General features: G+C 33.3%; 1 protein-coding gene across 3 annotated transcripts; it reads left to right on the top strand.

The window, feature by feature from the left end:
- The first annotated feature begins 1,046 nt into the window (after positions 1-1,046).
- On the top strand, positions 1,047-19,534 carry LOC105834210. Of its 3 annotated transcripts, none has more exons than XM_012676520.3 (9): positions 1,047-1,182; positions 2,943-3,097; positions 4,363-4,491; positions 6,123-6,206; positions 6,478-6,705; positions 8,650-8,853; positions 9,226-9,417; positions 10,742-12,213; positions 13,888-19,534. In XM_012676520.3, exons 2-9 carry the CDS (start codon positions 3,077-3,079, stop codon positions 14,546-14,548), a joined length of 2,991 nt encoding a protein of 996 aa, XP_012531974.1. In that variant the 5' UTR covers positions 1,047-1,182; positions 2,943-3,076; the 3' UTR covers positions 14,549-19,534. The 3 variants fall into 3 exon arrangements, with proteins under 3 accessions (XP_012531974.1, XP_012531975.1, XP_012531972.1); XM_012676521.3 differs by having other exon boundaries at positions 4,360-4,491; positions 13,906-19,534; XM_012676518.3 differs by having other exon boundaries at positions 4,360-4,491.
- The last annotated feature ends 1,407 nt before the right edge of the window (positions 19,535-20,941 follow it).

Here is a 20,941-nt window from a genome sequence, read left to right as displayed (position 1 = left end):
TGTATACATATATGTGAGTTACACATAATATACATTTCATTACAAGATTGGTATTGTGTGTGTGTGTGTGTGTGTGTGTGTGTGTGTGTGTGTGTGTGTGTGTTGTGTGTGTTGCACGCGGCACGCAGGCACAAGGGGTGCGTCACCACTTAACGCTCGCAACGACCGGAATCATTTCATCCCCTTATAAAAATGTAATACTGGACAGTATTAAATCTGTCAACAATTATTACTTGTTTTGAATATTAAAAGTACTAGCAATAATGCTTTTAATACCTAAAATAAGTATTAATTACTGGCTAATTTAATACTGTTTAGTATTACAGTTTTATAAAGATTCTTGTTTATCAAATATTAAACTAGGACAAATGTCGCTCACAAGCGTGAGCGTTAAATTGAACGCTCCTAAGATAATTGAGTAGCTATGTCTCCAGAAAATCGAAAAGTTAACAACGCTCGCATAATTGGGGAAGCTCTGTTCAAAAAGATAAGTATCTCGGTATTCGATATCTTTCTCATTTGGCGCCCGTTCATCTGTAGTCTTCCTACATGTTCTTACTGAGGGTGTTATCGGAGGAAGGACTTGACTCGTTTGTATGCGCAGCCCTGACCGATCACCGGCCAAGGCAACCAAGGATTGTAAGGAAGAGCAAACGACGCGCAGACATCAGCGTGACGCATCGCGACGCCAGGCGCGCAGAGGCAGCAGCGCCCGCTAACGCCGACGCCAACGCCGACGCCGAGCGTCGACTTCGTCTGTCCGTCCGTCAGTCAGGGCGCCGTCGCGGGGATGTTCCGTACGGTGGATGGTGGAACGTGGAACGGGTGGCAGTGATCGCGGCACGTTCCCTGGGAGTGGATCCACACCCATGTCTCACGGTGACGCGCTGCTACGCAAGGGTGTCGGGAGCGCGTGATCGCGCGCGAGATATATATCACCGCACTTAATATTACTTTTTGCTCTCTCACCATCGCTGTCTCATCGTTTTCGTCGATCACGTCTGACACACGGGAATTTCACGTGAATTTCCTCCTTTCTCGATGCACAGATAGGTCCCGAGTTCCACAAGCGCACAACAAGGGGATCGTAATCTTCGGGTCGCGTGGCGCGCGTCGCAGGGATGTGGCGGTTGTCGTCCAGATGTCCACTGAAGTGGCGGTAAAGCACGATAATCGCATATGGTAAATGCCCACAAGATCTCGCGTCCTGATAACGTGACTTGTCCTCTTTCTTTTTGATATTGTATCTTTTTGATACATGTATTATTTTTTTCTCTCAATTGAACGCTTCGTAATCTCGGATTCATAAAACGGAACCAAATCGACAAATAGTCAAACTCAACGCTCAAACTCAGCATTTTCTAAAAGTCATATTTTTAAAAGACATTTAAAAGACTTTTTTAAGACACTCTATGTCCTGTTTTTGAACAGTGTGTTGTCTGAGAGACTAAACACATTTTTACTCAATTATAAATTTTGTTCGCTTAAGTATGGGGATCGAGAGGATTATGGGTTCACGAGGTTCAATATTCAATGAAGGGAATCGAATGATCGTTCGATCAATCGTTCAATTACGAGCACAACTTCGTACAGCACGGAAATTCTAGCTAAATATTGCTGCAATATTGCCGAAGTATATTGTGTTCTGTGCTGTATGGGACTCTTCTAATTGTACTCTATAGCGAATCGAATTGTATCAATTTGAAAAGTAGTTGGGAAGACTACCTACGATGAATTATTCCCGAACGTGCTTGTTCGTTCAGGAGAACGTGACGTCGCGTGCCGTAGGATTTTTCACGCGTTACACTCCGCTGTCACTCTGCAGAGTTATTACGCTGGAACGCGTCTCCAAGAGCATTGTCGTTAGGGAATGCTTTTCACGGGATACCGCGCGCGTAATCGAATATATAAGCGCGCACGAGTGTTCGGTTTGACGAGGCTAAATAATAAATTGCAAATTTCGTACCGACACACGTGCTCACGCGTCACAGCTGAACTCGTACAATCGAGTGATTGATTTTGCAATCTTTACATAAATTACGCAAATTGCACAGTTACATGTGGCTATCACGTAACTAACACTGTATTTTCTGCCAAAAACGTTGATATGATGGTTGCTTCGACGTTACCCCGATCGCAGATAACTTTATATTGCATTTGGTCTACAAAATAATAAATGTCATTGAAATATATGTATGTGTGTGTGTATTATAAAAATTAAAAATATCTTACTTTAAGAAAAAAAATTCTTTTATTAAAAATATATATAATAAAACTTGCAAAATTAACAAAGAAAAATGAACACAAAACAAGTACGAGTCAAGTAAAAAAATAGTGCGCAGAAATAAATTAATACAAATAAATTCAAGCTAATATATATAATGTATATTTCTAACTCTCTCTGCAAATTCTATCTTTGACAAGTGTTGATATGGAGTGTAAAAAAATCATCATCGTTATAACAAAGTAGAAAATTTTCATCAAAAGATATAAAAGCTGCTAAGCATAGATATAGATAGCGAGTAAGCATTTTTTGTTATGTAAATAAGTAAAGTAAAAACGTTTATATACATACATATCCTCTAAAGATATTGTACTTTATATCTTAAAAAAGCATTTTTACTAAACATTTCTACTTTACTTATTTACACAATGAAAATAGGTATTATTAATTATATCTATACCTACATAGTTATTATATCACACACACACACACACACACACACACACACACACATATATTGTATACGGATTTATTGAATATTAAAATTCTGATATAAATCTTTTTCAAGCGGGTAATTCGCACAGAAAGTTCGTTTGTGTGTGTATCTATAATGTCGCAATTGCACGTTTTTTCGCATGACGTAATTGTGACGTAATCCTTCGAACGTTTTCAGTGAGAAAAAAATAATAGATTTATGTTGTTATTGCAATACCTGCAGGATCGTAAGAGAAAGCCTACGTTTCGGCGAGGAGCGAGCGGAAAGGTGGTAGACGGTGCTGAAATGACGCAATTTGCTCCCTAACGCCTGTTAATCATCCAGTTTGAGGGTGGGCCGATACCATTGTCATCATAATGAATCGAGAAAACGAGGAAGTACGTTTCGCAAATGCGAGAACATCCTTGTTTCTTTTTTTAACTTTTCTAATTTTTTTCATTTTGCTTTTTGATTCAGAATCCGAATATGAAATTTACTACAATTGTATTAATTCTGTTAATGAAGAATTTGTTTTCGATTGTTGATAAAAATAATAAAAATAATTTTAAATGCATTGCATTGTATTAAAAAATAGATATCTGAATATAAAAACAATTAAGAATAGAGCGAGAGAGAGAGAGAGAGAGAGAGAGAGAGAGAGAGAGAGAAAATATGTCTTCCATATTTAATTTAATTAAAAACTATATTCACTATATTGCTCATTAACTACAACAACAAAACTTAAAAACAAGTTTTTCAATCTTTGAAAATTTTGTAATATTGTTTTTAAATGTGACTTTGATGTAATAATAACGTACTGTAGAGATAACTGATTGTCGATCTAGTTAATAAAGGTACACAGAAAAATTTCCAGAGAATAATGATCGGATTAGCGCATCAAAAAGTAACAAACGGATATTTATAGAAGATAGAAATCCGACTATGGTTCAATGGAAATGAAATCATCGGAATGTCCGAAAATGAACAAAAAAATAAATACCTATATTTATCACTTTTTAAATGGATAATTTGTTTTTTTTAATATCGCGGTGATTTATGATACTAATAAAACGTAAGATTTTTGTTTGATCTAAATTTGTTACTTTTTGACAGGATAATTTGATTGGACAGTTTTCTCAGTGTATTATTAGTTTTATTTATATGTATTAAGTTCTTTTTTGCGACTAAATAAAGAAATTATAATTTTTGAATGATATCGTTGTGGCAAGTGAGCGATATACTATATTAAACTATGATATTATATATGTTCGGTGACAAAAAAGGCAATTTGTAATTAATACTTATAATTTTTGTAATTAATACTTATAAAAATTAATATTGATAATTTGGTAATAAATTTCAGAGATTACAAAATTCAAAATTTGATTATTAGTTTTATTAAAGAAATTATTTAAAAGATATCCTTACCATGCTATATTTATCTAGGAAAGCTCTATTTTTATTAATAATTGGCGGAAAAGTATATAGAAGATTAATAGTGCTAATTTAATATCATACAAAAATTACCCAAGACAAATTTGTTACTTTTATTAGACGTAACGTTATTTCTGTCGAAGATTAATTTTTGATGGGTTCGCTCTTTTCCGCTCTGTGCTCGCAAATAACCGACGATCCTCGCACATTAATCTTTTACCCTCAGCAGCGACCGGTCCCTCAGACGCTGTGCGGCGCGCTGCAAAAGGAACCGAATTGCAAATGCCTGGTACTGACGGTCCTTATATACGGCTGTCTCGCGGCAGTAACATGGTGCAGATGTGCCAATGTTACCAAGGTACGTGAGAGAAGTTCCGCGACTGATCGATTTCTTTATTCAGAGAAAAATTTATAGTTGTGACAACTATAAAAGTGACAATAAGTTTTACTCGTAGAATTATGTTGTACATAGTTTAATCAACTATATTAGAGTTATTGCTATAAACTCAAAATTTTGTTTTGTATTATAGCTATACGCGAAGTTTTGTATTTTAGTTTCAATAACTATAAAAATAGTTTGTATTACTATGGCAACATTATTTATTAAATTATTAATTTAAATTTTATATAAACGCTATCGACTAGATATAAATAATAAAATAACACCTCAACTATAATTATATAGATATATAGACTTTATACAAATAAAGTTATAATTATATTTTTTATTTTGCATACGTCGATTAAATATATACTTAATCGAAATAATTACGAGCAGTGAATTATAATAACATAACACCTTAAGTGCTAGGAATGAGAATGAAGGATTCTGAGTTCGAATCTCAGGCGTTTTTTCGTTACTTACTTTGTATTACTATTTCTACACAGGAAAAAATATAATATAGCCAATAACAACAAAATATGTAATTGCGGGCTGCCAGCTACATAAAATACTCAATACAATAATATTTGCTATTAATGCAAGTACAATGTTGATACTGCAATAGCATGTATTATTGTATTGAGTATATCTGTAGTTGGCAGCCGCAATAACATATCTTATTGAATATATTACTTTTTTTTCTAGTGTAGTATATTTATATATACATATTTATAGTATTTCTAATTACAAATTTATTATAAATAATATTATATTTTCTTAGTTCATACAACTACATTTTATACACATGTTATATATTATTATTATTATTTGTTTATCTTAAATACACAGTACATCTCAGAACTCAACAAACGGAGTTAATAAAAAACTAGTTGAAAATAGTTAAACTTTTTTGATGTTTTATTTTTGTTTGTTTAAAACAATCTTTTTCTAATATATAACTAATAATAATTTACAAATGATTAAAATGACTTCCAAAGAATTGTAAATGAAAACATAGCTTTCAGTAAGTGCACGTAATACCAAATCAGGCGAGTATGGTAATTGTTTGCACAGATTTTTTCCGATCTAGAACAACAATCGAATCGTAACACTCTTTGTTCCATTATAATTTACCAAGTTTTTTTATCGTTACTGTGAATATAGATAATATTATACATTCGTCATTTTTGCATTTCAACTTCAAACTGAAATAGAAGAAAAATAGTTTTTTTTATCAATGACATATACCTATATTTTCAACAGATGAGGTTACAAATATTTGCAAACGAAACTCAATCCTGTTCTAAATGTACTGTGTATTTGAATTGAAGAAATATCGCTAAAAGTTAAAAATATTTAGTCAAGTTAATAACTTCTTTTTTTTTAATATAGACATGTAAAATTTAAAGAATTTTATAAAATTTTTGAAATTTTTTAAAATTAAACAATTTTTTACTTTGAATAATATTCAGAATAATTTGAATGTTTATACAATTAAACTGTTAGGAAACTCTCAGAAGAAAGATTCAATGTTTATAATACATGTTGTATATGTGCTAAGAGTCTTTTTGTAATTTTACAAGCGAAAATTTTTTCTCTTGTCTCAGATTATGGTCAACTACACCAAGTACCCCATCAGAAGTACGAGGCACGTATCATCGCCCTGTGATGACGGCTATATATATATTCCGGTACGTATACGGAGGCGGGAGGAAGGGAGAGATATAGGGGGATATAGGAAGAGAAAGAATAGGAAACGACCATCCTGCTTCTTCTGCCTTGTTACAAATCAACCCTGTGTATTGTTCCCCTTTAAAAAAAAAATTACTCGACGAGAAGTAATATCGATTCCCCTCGCTCGGATCTCTCCACTGCACTGCACGTACGCTTGAATGCACGCTGCGCCGCCCCCTCAGCTCTTCCATCACTATCTCGGCCTCTTTCTCTCTCTTTGTTGTATAGGTGGCATTTATGGGGATGCTGTATCTGGTTTATCTGGTGGAGTGCTACCACTCGCCAATCAGAATTGATCTACTGCACGCAGAGAGCCAGGACAGCGTACTGTCCAAATTGGCGCAGCTAAAGATGGCACAGCCGCGGATATGGTGGAAAGCAGTTTCCTACCACTACGTGCGCAGAAAACGACAGATCACGCGTTATAGGAACGGAGATAATTATACTACCACGCAGGTGACGAGCCGCATCGCCCTTTTATCGGGCATGCTTTCTTCTTTAACCCTTTTGCGTTCCCAGGAACGATCCCTTGGAATATTTGCAAAAGTCGCTTAAAAAAATTAAAAAGAAATTTAATTTCTTAAAGCAGGAGTGGCCATTAGTGGCACGCAAAGATATTTTCAATGGCAGTCTTAAAGAAAAGCAGCTCTCCTTGTTAAAGAAAAATTAAATAAATAAAAATAACAATAGAATAACAGACGTGTTCCGCTAAAATATATTTTTTTATACTTGCTCCTCTGCTTATGCAGCACAGAAACTTGCAGCATTGGAACATTACATCTGACAGTACAATATTGCAAAGACATTGCAAAGATTTTTTAATGATATTTACTTTAACAATGCAGCAGTATTTCAAAAATAATGTCTTGTTTAATCTTATTTCTGCAATATATGTTGCAATCTTTCTGTACTGTATGGGTTATTATTCGTTTTTGAAACATGGTCTCAATGAAAAATGATTCAGTAAAACGACATTGAATCGACGTTAAATTGATATCTTTTTGATTATCACCCCTCATTAAGATTCTTTTTAATTTTTTTTACAATAGAGTTTAACACTGAGATTTGTAAATAATAAATTTAAAGATAGTATTAAAGATTAAAACATATTTTGTTCTATTTTGATTTGTTATAATTTATTTAGTTTAAAACAAATATTAAATAAAACATAGTAGAAGAAATGAACTTTTAAGCAAAAAAAGTTTTTTTTTATTTTAATGTAAGAGAAGAAAGTATAAGTAACCCTTACGGAAAGAAACTACAGCCAATAAATATTACAGTTGTGTCATTACTACAGGACTCTCTGTAGTTATCCAGAAAGGATTACAGTAATCTGTAGTTATTACACGCTGTTGTTACTACAGTGCGTGAAATCCCTGTAATACGGAATACACGTCCGAGGGTGTAGTGCGAAAATATTACAGAATATTACAATACTTCAGCCTGTAATTTTGTATAATTTCGTGTAATACTTTTATGTAGTTTCTGTAATATAATTTTCTGTAGTTTCTTTCCGTAAGGAAAGATTAGTCTTTTTTTTTCTTTATCTACACAAAAAAAATTTTAATTGGATCAATCAGAAATCTCGACGTATAACGTATAAACCAGATTGTCAGATGAAAAATAAACAATCCAAACTTTCAATTAAGTTAATGAAACGAATTTGGTAACGCGTTTCTAGTAAAGACAAATAGTCAAGTTTGGTTTCACATATTCAGATGTAAATAATCAAATAAATTTGATTGCTGGTGAAAGCAACTATTATAATCTAATCTTAATTATAATAACCAAAAATTTGGTGAATTTTTTATCAATTATACGTTTCACATTCTTTCAAACATGCTATGTATTGCAGTTAAAATAACTATCAAACCCTATATAATTAGATCAATAATAATTAAACTTCAATAATTGTTATTAGATCTAAATGTTTTGGTTTACTAGAATATTTTATTATAATAATTGAAAATTCTGTTCAATCTAATTAAATTTTATTGAACTAAACATGCTTATTAATTCAACTATGGTTGGTTTTTTTTGTACAACACAATGGCATAATGAAACCAAAAATTTTGAATCTTTTTAATAGTACGTCAAACAAAAAGTTTAGTCACTTCTGAAAGGGCTAGAATAAAATTTGAAATTTTTATACATGTTATACATGTTGAATATATGTAAGAATAGCTTTGTTGATTCAAATGATAAATCTTCTAGTTTAAAACAGTAATTTGAAATAGTAAGGTCTTGAGAAGCCTCGGATAACCAGTCCGATAAAAATCAAAGTCAATAAAGATGCAAATATTCCTGTACATTGCAAACACATAGTGGCAATTGATGTCACGATAGCGAAAGGGTTAAGGACGCGCTTGACGAACCACCTCTCACCCCCTCGCTCCGCAGGTCTATTACGAGAGGGTGAACACACACTCGGCCACCACCCACTACTATTACGACTATTGCGGAGTGAAGGACATCAGTAAGGAACTGATACTCGAGGCCAAGATACCGATTACGAAGATCACGCTTACGAAGGGCTTCGCGTTTTCAAACATAAGGTCCGCTACGGAATTCGAGGAAGCGCGATCACGATTTTTCGCTGAACAAGTACGAAAATATATGTATGTGTGTCTATGTGTGTGTATATGTGTGTGATTACTGTATTATTGTTTCGTGTTATACAAATTCAAATACGAGGCTCTCCCGAGTGAACAATACTTAAATAAATCCACAGCACCCTTTCTAAGGACATCTTGAATACATACTTAGAACGTCCCTGGAAATTTTATAAAAAGTCTGTTCTGTATGAGAAGATAAGGGGAAGAAAACATCATTTATTTAGCGTTCAGGGACAAGTCCCCTCAAGCGTAGAGACTTTTGTACAATTTAAATACAATTTAAGAAGAGGAAAAGAGAGAAAGAAAAATATCTTAATCACTTCATATAAGTAATTTTTAAAAATTACATTTATCTTTTTAGGAACTTAGTGATGATTACATGGAAATGAGAGAAGGTCTTGATCTCGGATACAATGTCAACACAATGTTGGTTGCCGTTCTCGGTAATCCGTGGTTCACAAATCGTTACGTGTATTGGTGTCTAAGTGCCTTGTTGCTTAGCTGGCCGTTAAGAGTAATCATCGAGTACAAAACGCAATACGTCGATTATCAGGTAAAGACAATCTTAAATGAATAATCTTAACATTTATTATCCGAGAAGAATTTTTAACTCAGTTATTTTGTTGAAGATTTAAATTTTTATTATTAAATTAATCATTGTGTACGCGTTATTTTTTTATTTAATATTTTGATACTCTATTTTTTTCTTTGTTTTATTACATTTGTTCTTTATTTATTACTTATTACTTAATTCTTAATCATTAATATTTTATTTTTTTGTATTATACTCGATTCGATACGTACATACAGGCATGCAAGAGAGAATACATGTACTCAACACACGCAGCGTAAGAAAAAAAGCTAAATTAAATAATATACAAATAACAAAATTCCTTTAATCGCCTATAATAATTACATACTTCTCCTATGATAACCAATTCTATGAACAAACTTTAGGAGCGGCTATGGACATTCCCATTTTTCTTGTATTTTTAATATCTTCGTGAAGCACTTTGAAAAAGTAGCTTTTCGAAAAATATCTAAAAATCAGAAGTTTATTTCTGTTATACAGACGATAAATTTGTGGTTTTGGATACGACAAAGCTGAATTATGTAGATTTCTCAACAATTAACATTTTAATATCCGTTTTTTATCATATACATAAAAAAAAAGAAAACTCCCCTTTCTGGTTCTTGTTTTTAAAAAGACTGATGACCTTAATCAAGTGTACAAAAAATAGATTACATGCTGAATAAAACCATTATCCAGCACAAAACAGTCAGCAATTAATTCTCTTGTGGATAGAGCATTCCAAGGAGCATTCATTGCCTTTGATAATATCTATAGATAGAATTTAAGGCTACCTGAAATAAGGCTTACAACAAAATGGACACGACAGAAAAGATATTTTAAAAATCAGCAAATACACAAGTAAAGCAACAAAAAGCCGTTACTTAGCGAAACGGATAAGAAAAGTTTATGTATGCAATTGAATTTTTGCACTTTAATTGTTTTCGTGTGTGCAAACAAAGCTGTAGACAATCGGGACCACCCCCGAAAATCTACTGGTAATATATTGACTCAGTATCGACATTTAATATATTTCTTTTGCTAATTTCAGTACTAATATAATACCGAAAACCTATATCGGCAGTAAACTGGACCAATTTAATGTTAATTGAATATAGGGATAATATTGAAATGTGAAAATGTGTCCTATTTTATATTCGGTACAGAATCACCTCGCCAATATTCAATATCGGTTTATTGTATTCTATTTCTACTTGGAAATTATTTCTTTTTAAATAAAGTGTACAATAAAGTCTGGGGGTAATAAAGTGTACGATAAAGTCTATATACAAGGATTCTCTATTAGGTTACCAAACTGTTTGGTGTAAATTACGATACACCGACCTCCGGCGAACCCATCCACGCATCTATAAGTCAGTTAAGCCAGCCAGGCTCCTACATGCTGGCGCCCAGTTACAGCGAAGCGTTACTGATGGAACCGGCAACACCTCGCAACGACGGATCGGAACAAAGACAGGAAAATTGGCAAAACCGAGGTGAGACAAACGTCGCGACTGACATGGTGCCCAGTTACTCCGAGGCACTTCTTTACGAGCGTGCCGAACCGTACGATCGTCGGAATGTCATCGCGAGTAACGTCGCTGCTGGATGTGCGAGCAACGTGATAATACCCTGCAGTCCCGTGGACGATTCGAGACGAATGCTACCGATGCCATGCGAATGCCACTGTCCCTGTCCGTGTCATGGACATACGAATGACTATAACGACGCGAGGATGGACGAGCGTAGCTACATTGAGATCGCAACCAGTCGAGAGCACTTGCCAAGCACAAGCACCGATGTCGGCGATACCTTCGAGAGTGAACTGGCGACACTACGGACGACGGCTGACGGTCGATTACATCCCCCTGCACCAAGCAAAGCACCACCACATTCTACGAACGATCTTCAGGGCGACGCGTCTCCAAGTAGATGCAGCAGCTGCGGCAGAATTTCCGCCAGCACGCAAACGATCAACACTGACGTTATCCTGCCTCGCGTTACCGCTAAGAACAAGTCTAACGAAGGTTCACAGACCTTGTCAACGGATTTCGCTTCCGGCACAGCATTCGAGAGAGAACATCGGACTATATCGCGCGACATTTCTGAACCAAACTTGAGATCGCGATCGGAACTGATAGATACGCTCCCGAAGGGCAATGTTAGGAGTCTGGAAAATATACTGGAGAACGAAGAGGAGCTACCGAAACCTGGTAAAACCAGCTTTGCCCATCGAATCTTCGAATCGCCGAATGTAGAGCAACCGAATCTTCCGTATGATAGAACCCATCCTCCTGAACGCCAGAGGAGATTCCCGACTTCCCTTCCGCCTTCCTTGACTCACCATCGTTCCCTCTCCCTTGACGAGACGACCGTCTCCCCAAGGAGTACAGGTGCCATTCCGAAAATCGAGCCGCGCAGCAGAATAGTGGTGAATCCTATGTCGAACGAGGCCTGCTGGAAGCTACCCAACTCGAAGACATATTTCTGTTTGAAATCGATCCTGAAGCAAAACAGACGTAGTTACACGCTGGTGACCGCGGACGAATTTCAGAATCTTGCTGAACAACAGGAGCATGCTAATCGTGCTCTCGGCGGATATCCCGATGGTGCCAACAGAGGCGAGAAGAGTGATTGCGATGTTCAGGCTGACAAAGCGACCGAGCGTTCGCGCTCGAGAGAGAGACTAAATCCCAGGAGGAGGATGCCATCCTTCGAGGAATTTATGTCGGGAAGGGACAAAATGTATATCAATGATCAGAAACAAGAAAGCACCAGGTAAGTCTCATCGTCACCCTGTTAATTTTATCATATTGCATTATTGAATGATCTCGGCAATCTTTCTAAGTACACGCTTATTTTTCGCAATAATTGTAGCAAGCTTCATCAATTATTATTGCTGAAGTTTTATTTACTGCTTATTAATAATTAACATTACGCTGTGTTTTGTTTCTGCTTACTCATCGCATAACGGCTGTATTGCTCCGGTGTATTGTCGCTGTATTGTTGTTAATTGGTAATCATCTCATAATTATTATCAACTCTCTATTTGGCAATGTATTTTACAAGTATATGCACCTGTATCTCATTCAGTTGCAATCTTTTATCTTTATTAAAATATATTTTTAAATTCTTAAATACTTCCTAAAATCAATTTAAATTAAATGTATACTCTCTTCCATACATTATTTTAATTATTGATTTTTAACGATTTTTCTACGTTTTTCTCAAATCAAAATTCTGGTGAAACTTTAAAAAATAGAATATAAAAATTTTTATATCATACTTTTATCTCTTTTTTTACAGAATAATTTTTAATTTTTAATTTATTTACATCAAATTGAGAGTTAACATTTATATATGACTGGGAGTTAAGGCAATTACTACTTACAGAGAAACGAGGAATGCCGTGTAATGTGTGGATCAGTGTTGAGCATTAATCAATTAATTTGGTAATTAAAATAATCGATTAAAAATTATTATCAAACATAATTATAATTAATTTAATTGATTATTTAAATTAATTAATCTTATTACACGAATTACAATTATTAATTATATATTGAAACAATCAATCGTTACAATCAAGAAATTTTAATATTTTGAAAATTGTATTTATAATTTGTATATAAACAATTACGAATGTGTGTGAGGCATGTGTCATATCAAAAAGATATTGAAATTGATATTAGTCTATAAATTATTTTATTTATTATATTAATTAAATTAAAACACATACACACATACACATATGTATTCAACTACCAATTAGTGTTCAATTAGTATGTAAGTCAGTGGCCAAATTATCAATTAATAATGAACAATTTACTTTTAATTAATAATATTAGTTAATTGTTTTTAATCAATTAATTAAATTAATTACAATTGTACACAATTTTTTTTTTAATTGATTTTTTTTTATATTAATCAGTTAAACATTTAATTAATATTTTAAATTATTTTAAGGAAATTAAAAAATTGTAATCGTTTATTATTAATTTAATTGACAAATTAATTAAATTTTGTAAACACGTGGCATTTATCGTTCCATTTCTAATAAGGAAACCTCGCAAACCTAAAAATTCAGATTTTATTTATGGTTTTCAAACTTGACGTAATGTAGATAAGATAAATATATGAATTTATATATTTTCATGTTACATTTGAAGGGATGAAACCATTCTTCAAAGGTAAAAACACTTTTGCTTTGAAAGGTAGTTGTATGTACTCCTTCAAACATTTTTTAGCCACAACTGAAAATTTCTATAAGTTCATGTATTTTCTGTACTTCCTCCATCCATTTCATGTACTCCCTTTACATTTATGCCAAGTTTTGTTAAAATCTGAATTTTGAATTCGCGAGATTCCCTTATAAGTAACAAAATAATTGCTATAACTCCAGAATACAGAATATTTGCGAACAAATGGAACAAATTGATATTGTCTTTGTAGAACGCTTATTTTCGCCAGTCCGATACAAGAAGTCTTCCCTGGTGATCCTTTCGGCGGGAAGGACATCGTGCCGGTGAGAAATTTGAGGGAGCGTAGCGCAAGAGATCTCGCTCTCGCGAACGATCCGGCGACGCTCCCTCGACCAGGTCGATCACTAGCCGCGCGAGGCGCGAGGCCATGCCTTCCGACCGATTATAGTAGAAGTCCATTCCGGCCCGACAGCACCGCGTATCCACAGCCGCACGTTATGCATCCCTCGTATTGGAACGAAAGAGAGCTCCACTATCTTTTACGTGGCAAACACCCGCTTGAGTCAACTAGCGGTTCCGCTAGAATGGTGGAGGAGACACCGCGAGCGTATCGAAACGACGTCTCGTGTCCCACCCACGACGGACTGCAGCACTCGGAACGCGCGAACAGATGGTCCACGAGCTCGAATGAGTACGACGATAGACCTCGCGAGGGTTATCCTTCGACTAATTCAAAGTACATGTCGAACAGAAGACGTCAAGCTGGCTTAACCAGGTCGCTTACTGAGAGACAGACGCCGAGGGTCGCTCGTCTCGACAGGAACTTCCGGCGGAGCTTCACAGGCCGAGTGGAAGATTACAGAATGGAAAACGCCAGACGGACGAATCTCAGCATCGAGACGTCATTGTAACGAGCGCGTCGATTCTCGGGGTGCCAATTGCATCGATCTTGGTTAAACGTAACCGCGGTTAATTTCTCTGCTGTAGAATGCTTTTCTAAAATCGCCGTAAAAAATTTATTCAGGCCGATATTCATAGTCGAGTCTTATTTTAAGATCGTCTCAAGTAATGTCTTAAAATGCTAAATACGGCTCTGGTTGATGACATCTTAACACAGTACTTAAGATAATCTTAAATATACGATTCTACTATGAATACTGGACTCAGTATTAAATATTCGATTGTGTGATAATTGACCATCAAGGGAAAGAATATTGTAGCTCTGTTAGTTCTAAGGCCTGTATTCATAATTGAATCTTATTTCAAGATCATCTCAAGCAATGCCTTAAGATGCTAAGTTGTCGATGCTATAAGTTATTGATTCTTAAATTTCAGATCATCAGTATTGTTTTAAGATATCGCCATGATGATATCTTAAAACAATACGATGATCTGAAATTTAAGAATAGACTATAAATACTGGTTTAAAGTTTACAGCTATATAAACTATTGGTATCTGGAGAATTTCATGAAACAAAAGCAATCTTAACTTTGTATAAACAACGACGTAAATTTTACGATATATTTTATGAGCATCTTGATAAGTAAATGAACAAAATGAATTAAAATGAACAAAAAAGAAACCGCAGATTGTTAACTGGGAGATCGATTAATCCAGATCGTTAGTGCAACTCACTCCTAGATAAGTTTGCTAATTTTCCTCCCTGTCTACAGTATTATAAATGAAACTATAATCTAATTAGGACAGGGAGTCACTGGGGATTTAGCTGACACGAACTGTCGCGATGACTCAGCCTTAAATTGTTACTGCTTTGTTCCACGCTACTTGTATCGTAAGTATCCGTCCTACTACTTTACGAATTAATCAGATACGCGAACGGGTTATGCAATTTTTTCAAAGGACACTCCAATGCGGGCTATTGCCCTTAGCGCCTTCGCTTAAAGGCACTCTCGAAAGAGGACCACGTTACGCACATTTTGGAATTTGACAATCGGTTGTCGAAGAAGCTTGAAAAATAAAAAGGTTCGAGCGTATGTACACGTGCATTTAGTGTTAAATACGAATTATCGTTAAGAATATTAAATTTATTTTTTTAATGTTTATTATAATCGAGGATAGAATTTTATTTATAATTTTATGTACTATTATATAATATAAGAAATAATTTAAAAATTAGAATTTTTTATTTAATGAATAATGAAGTAATAAATTTCGTCAAAATTAGGACTATATCCAAAATTAAAATAATATATTTTTATTTTGGATATAGTCCTCTTACAACAATTTTCTCTTACGACAATTGCATACATTTTTACAATTAACTTAATCTAAACTTATCTAAAACTTATTCTAAACTTAATTTGTTTATATTATTTGTACACAGAGCCAGTCATCTCTTTTCTCTACATACATTGAAATTGTCTATTTACATCTCTATATACTTTTCCCTTTCTTTTTCCCTTATCTCCTTCCCTTTTTTCCCTTTTTTTTCTTATATTTTTTGTTTTATCTTTTTCTCACCTCTCTCTCTCTCTCTCTCTCTCTCTCTCTCTCTCTCTCTCTCAATTTTGAATTTTTTTTTTGTTGAGTGTTATTAGTTATAATCGCATTTAATGTTAAATGTACATACGCTGTGAATACAGAACATATACCAAAGTGAATAGAAATCTGATCGTTGGACAGAACACGTCAAGCAAAATGACGATCATGCTTGAATCCATGTATGTATTATACAATTAATTTTTTGGGACAATGTGCCTCGCTAATTTAGTCAAGCCAATTTGAAAGTTAACGCGCAATTTACAATTAGGCGTATACGCTATTTGAAAGTCAATTACGTATGCAAGTTGTTACGATTTGCGGTAAGCAATGTTTCCTTAGATTATTAGTTTAATTGACTTTTATGTTTAAATTCGTTGCCTGCGTTTCGTAAATATTGCAAAATTTACGAATATTTTGTACATTTTGAACGAATTTGATTGATTTATTCGCATTAAATATATTCTATAAGTCTCAAATAGAATTCTAAAACGATTCAAGCATGTTTCATATGTTGTTATACACGTTTTTAAGTCTCTTTATTCAAGCAGAACAAAAAATAATCATAAAATCAAAATGGCATTAAAATAATATTAAATGTCACTTTGTGGTTTAATTACAATAAAATTTAACATCTTTTTGACGTTATAATACTGTTTTGCTTAGGTATGTTTTATTAATTATTTATAACAATTTATTAGAATTACTTATAAAAATTATAAAGAAATTTATATTATATATAAAAGTAATTAATTGTAACATTATCTTTCTCCGAGTTTTGCTTGTTTATATTTGCCTCAGTAAAATGAGCACAGAAATTAGTTGAAATGCTGACAACTAAAAATGTATACCGGATGCATAGCGATATCAGCATCCACACTTCCTCATACATTTTATTTTAATAGGTCATGTTTAAACATAAAACATAAATGATAAATCAAGGATTTTATTTGTCACCATTGTGATTGTATTTAAGTTTATATATGTCACGCTTTATAGAAAATAGATGAAACGATAAGGATTATAAAAATTCGTTCTATATATGAATCAAATTTATTTTTTCTTATAGATTTTCTTTTTAAAATTCTCATTTTAGCAATATTGCTGTAGAAAAAGCAGTAACAAAAAAAAAGTCTATTTATTAAACCGCTCAAAATTAAAAGCTCGATATCGTGGAACGAATTTTATTGTTGACTCCTTTCGAAACGTCTATTTTTCTCGTTTGTTACGAAACTAGTTTACATGTAAACAAGTATAGATTCGTTGAAGCCAATTGTACATTTTTCCTACAGATAAGGTAAAGCGAAGTAATCTGATGTTAAGCGATAGCTCAATTAATTAACATTGCACGCGATTATTATCGTCAAGTTAAATACGCGCGATGACCAGAAGAACGCGTCGAATTTTTGATAGTTCACTTTCAATCATTAAAAAAAAAATCGGCGCGTACGGACGCGCGCTTCGCACATACATACACACATACACGCACACGTTTTACCAACATATGCCTTCGTCGTGTATTTATACGTATACTTTGAAATTGTAATGTTAAGGTTAAAAAAAAGAAGCAGCGTCTCGCAAGAATTAACGTGAGTCTAGAGTTTGAAATGCCTCGACCTTAAATTCATATTAAGTTCATCACATCAGTAAAACTTTTACAATTAATTCATCTCCATTTTTTCCCTACAAACAGCAAAAATGGATATGGTAAATAACAAAAAATTGATTATTTTATCTGCGCTAATAAAATGTTACTGGCCATTATTGGATACATCCCAGATAATGCTAAATATTCATGAAATAATGTTTATAAAGTCCCAAAGTAACATTCCAAGAGTATTTTAGTGTGTTCAGAAATATTTGCAGAATGCAGGAGCATTATTCCAATATTAGTGAACATGTTTGTATCCATATTTTAGATCAAAGAATATTTAAAGAACATATAACATATATATATATATATAATTGTTAAATATTCGGATGTAATTCTTTAAGGAATACTAGGTTTCTAAATTAATTATTTAACAGAGAGTTAAACAAAATTATAATATCAAAATGCTTTATTTAGGTCATAAAATTATAAGTGCTGCCAAGAGCCAACGTAAAATAATCACTAATGTGTGCATAAAAATTTTATTTATAAAAAAATAAAAAAACTTTAATTTTTAGTTTAGGACATCGAATTGATATTGAAGCGCAGATAGAATTTATAAAAATCGCACGAAATAAAAATATGGTGCATTTCTATTTCTTTATTAATTGAATACTCATGTTTTAATCCAATATTATAAGAAAAGACTCAAACAGTACAAAATACAATGTGACATTTCCGCAATATTACAGAAACATTGTAACATTGCTGGAATGTTTTGTTTCATATGGCGAGACAAAATTAAAACACATTGTGCATAGTATTGGAAAAATCATATTTTATTTACTTTTATTTTGAAGCTTATATTTTTGAGAATTCATTTTCAAGAAATCTTTTTATTAGAACATCTCGTAATGTGGTTTTTCACTTTATTTCATAATTTTTATCTATAAGAACTACAGCTAGGTCCGTCGCGCATTTATCTGGCGACAAAGATATATACTGCTCTGAACATTTTATTAACATTTGAACATTCCATGAACATTAATTCTTTTATTCATCTGTATATACATATGGAATACATCGAAACATTTTGTTAATATTTAATTATTCTGGGATAATATCATCGATTAAATTAATTGGAATATTACAAAGTCATCTTTAAATCGCTGCTTCGAGGCTGATTTGTAGATACATGGAGTGTCTTTACACACATCCTTTTATTTATATGTATCAATTTAAAAAAAAATTAGGACTTCCTGTGTAGATTATACCCACGTTAAAGATTCTAACGATACGTGACGGATAATATGTGATAACTTAATCGTTTCAGCCTGAGACATTAAAGGATACGATAATCAAATGTGATACATCAAAACAATTTTAAAAAACATCATACATTGAGAAACTTTAGGCTCATGTTCATATTCGGTGCGTTAAAAGGGCATGTATGTACATACACCTACACGAGTCAAAACCAAATCTAACTGCGAATTTTTTACGAAAAAGACGGAAAGAAATAGAAATAGCATGTATGTTTATTTTACTGTAAAGATTAGATTTTCTCTTTATTTAACATTTTAATTTTATTAAAAAATAATATAAAATCGCTATTAAGGTTTTTCTAATTCGTGTTTTTAAAACGTATTTACAGTGACTACTGCTTATTTTTTCATGGAACTCATTAGTAAGCAAAATGGCGTAAAAGTTTTATAAAGTTGAATATCCCTGGTAGCATAAAATATTGGCGCAATATTAAAAAGTAATGTAAGGCAATATCCTTAATAAAGAGTCCAATATCGGAAAGTTGACGCTTTCATATCTTATTTAGCCAATTTGTCTGACAGGGACAGCAATATTGATTTAATATTGGTTCAACATTGGCAAACATTGTTAAAACATTCAATTTTTCATGCTGGACATTAATAATTGCATCCTAATTTGAAACCAATATTTTATTATTAATATTGGCGTTACATTGAGAAACATTGGGAAAACTTTGGCCAGCCAATGCATTCCCAATATAACCAATGTTCAGCCTATTTTAGCCAATATACTGCTAATGTACTTTGTTATTAGGGATAGATCTAGTATTTGGTGTAGTTTTTTTATTGCGACAAAAAACTAAATTAAAATAATCGTTAAAAAATCCTCCGTTGAGAAATATTTTTTTTATGTCTAAAAATGTGAAAAATTACAAGTCAGTCGGGTCCAAAGTTGTTAGCTCTGACTCGACCCCTCTTATAGTTAAAGACTGTGTAGCCACTATACTATAGTAGTAGCGTTAATTGGGCTAGTGCCACTATAGTCACTAAATCCATCAAGTTTATTACTGTAGAAAGGCTGAAGTATATACTACATTTGGATATCTACATTTTTGAGAGATCGACTCTTAATCAATCAGATTCATAGACGAAAACAGAGCTATTGGTGGCAATTTGCTATCTCACCTACTTTTTTGAGGATTGATTGCATATTATAGAACTTAGTAAAAATTACAAAAACAAACGAATTTAGTAGAAAATTTTATTGATCAATGTCTATAATGAATTTATTCACTTCTGTACATTTGTATCATAATGCAATCGACCCTCTGAACCCAGTTTCGCATATGAATAAAATAGGGATGGCACAGTCTATGCTCTATATATATATTGATGCCCATAAGTAGCCATCCCCATGAAAGCAACACCCCTTTATTAGGGTCTATAACTATAGTAGTACTAGTCCAGTTAAGTATAGTAGCTATAGTTTCTAACTATAGGAGAGGGCATCGCTGCAGTGGAGATGGTTGTTTACGAAACAGAGTTGACAACTTCGATCAAGTCGTCTTCAAGGTAATAGTCACGCATTTTGAAAACATGATTTAAATAATGACATTTTATATAATTTTTTTATAAAATTTAAATTGTCAAATAGAGAAAAATATTATCGTTACAATAGAATAAAATTCTCTATCTCTTTCCGTTTTTCCATAATAAAATCTCGCAAAATTCTCGTCGAGGTATATATGCCATCATGGCTCCCCTTAAATACATGTGTCTAAATCTGAACATGTAAATCGGTATATACCTGTAAATTTTCTAGAAATATATTTCCAAACTTGTTTTAATAGTCAAGATTTATACGGCGTTCGATTCTCGAGATGAAGAGACAGCTGAGGTGAGGCCGTCACGAGAATCTTAGAGCGACGAGTCTGACGAGGACGAATAA

Source organism: Monomorium pharaonis, chromosome 3 (genome assembly GCF_013373865.1).
Source record: "Monomorium pharaonis isolate MP-MQ-018 chromosome 3, ASM1337386v2, whole genome shotgun sequence".
NCBI lineage: Eukaryota > Metazoa > Arthropoda > Insecta > Hymenoptera > Formicidae > Monomorium > Monomorium pharaonis.
The sequence above is the reverse complement of the archived record's forward strand: the minus strand, read 5'-3'. Positions and strand labels throughout refer to the sequence as shown.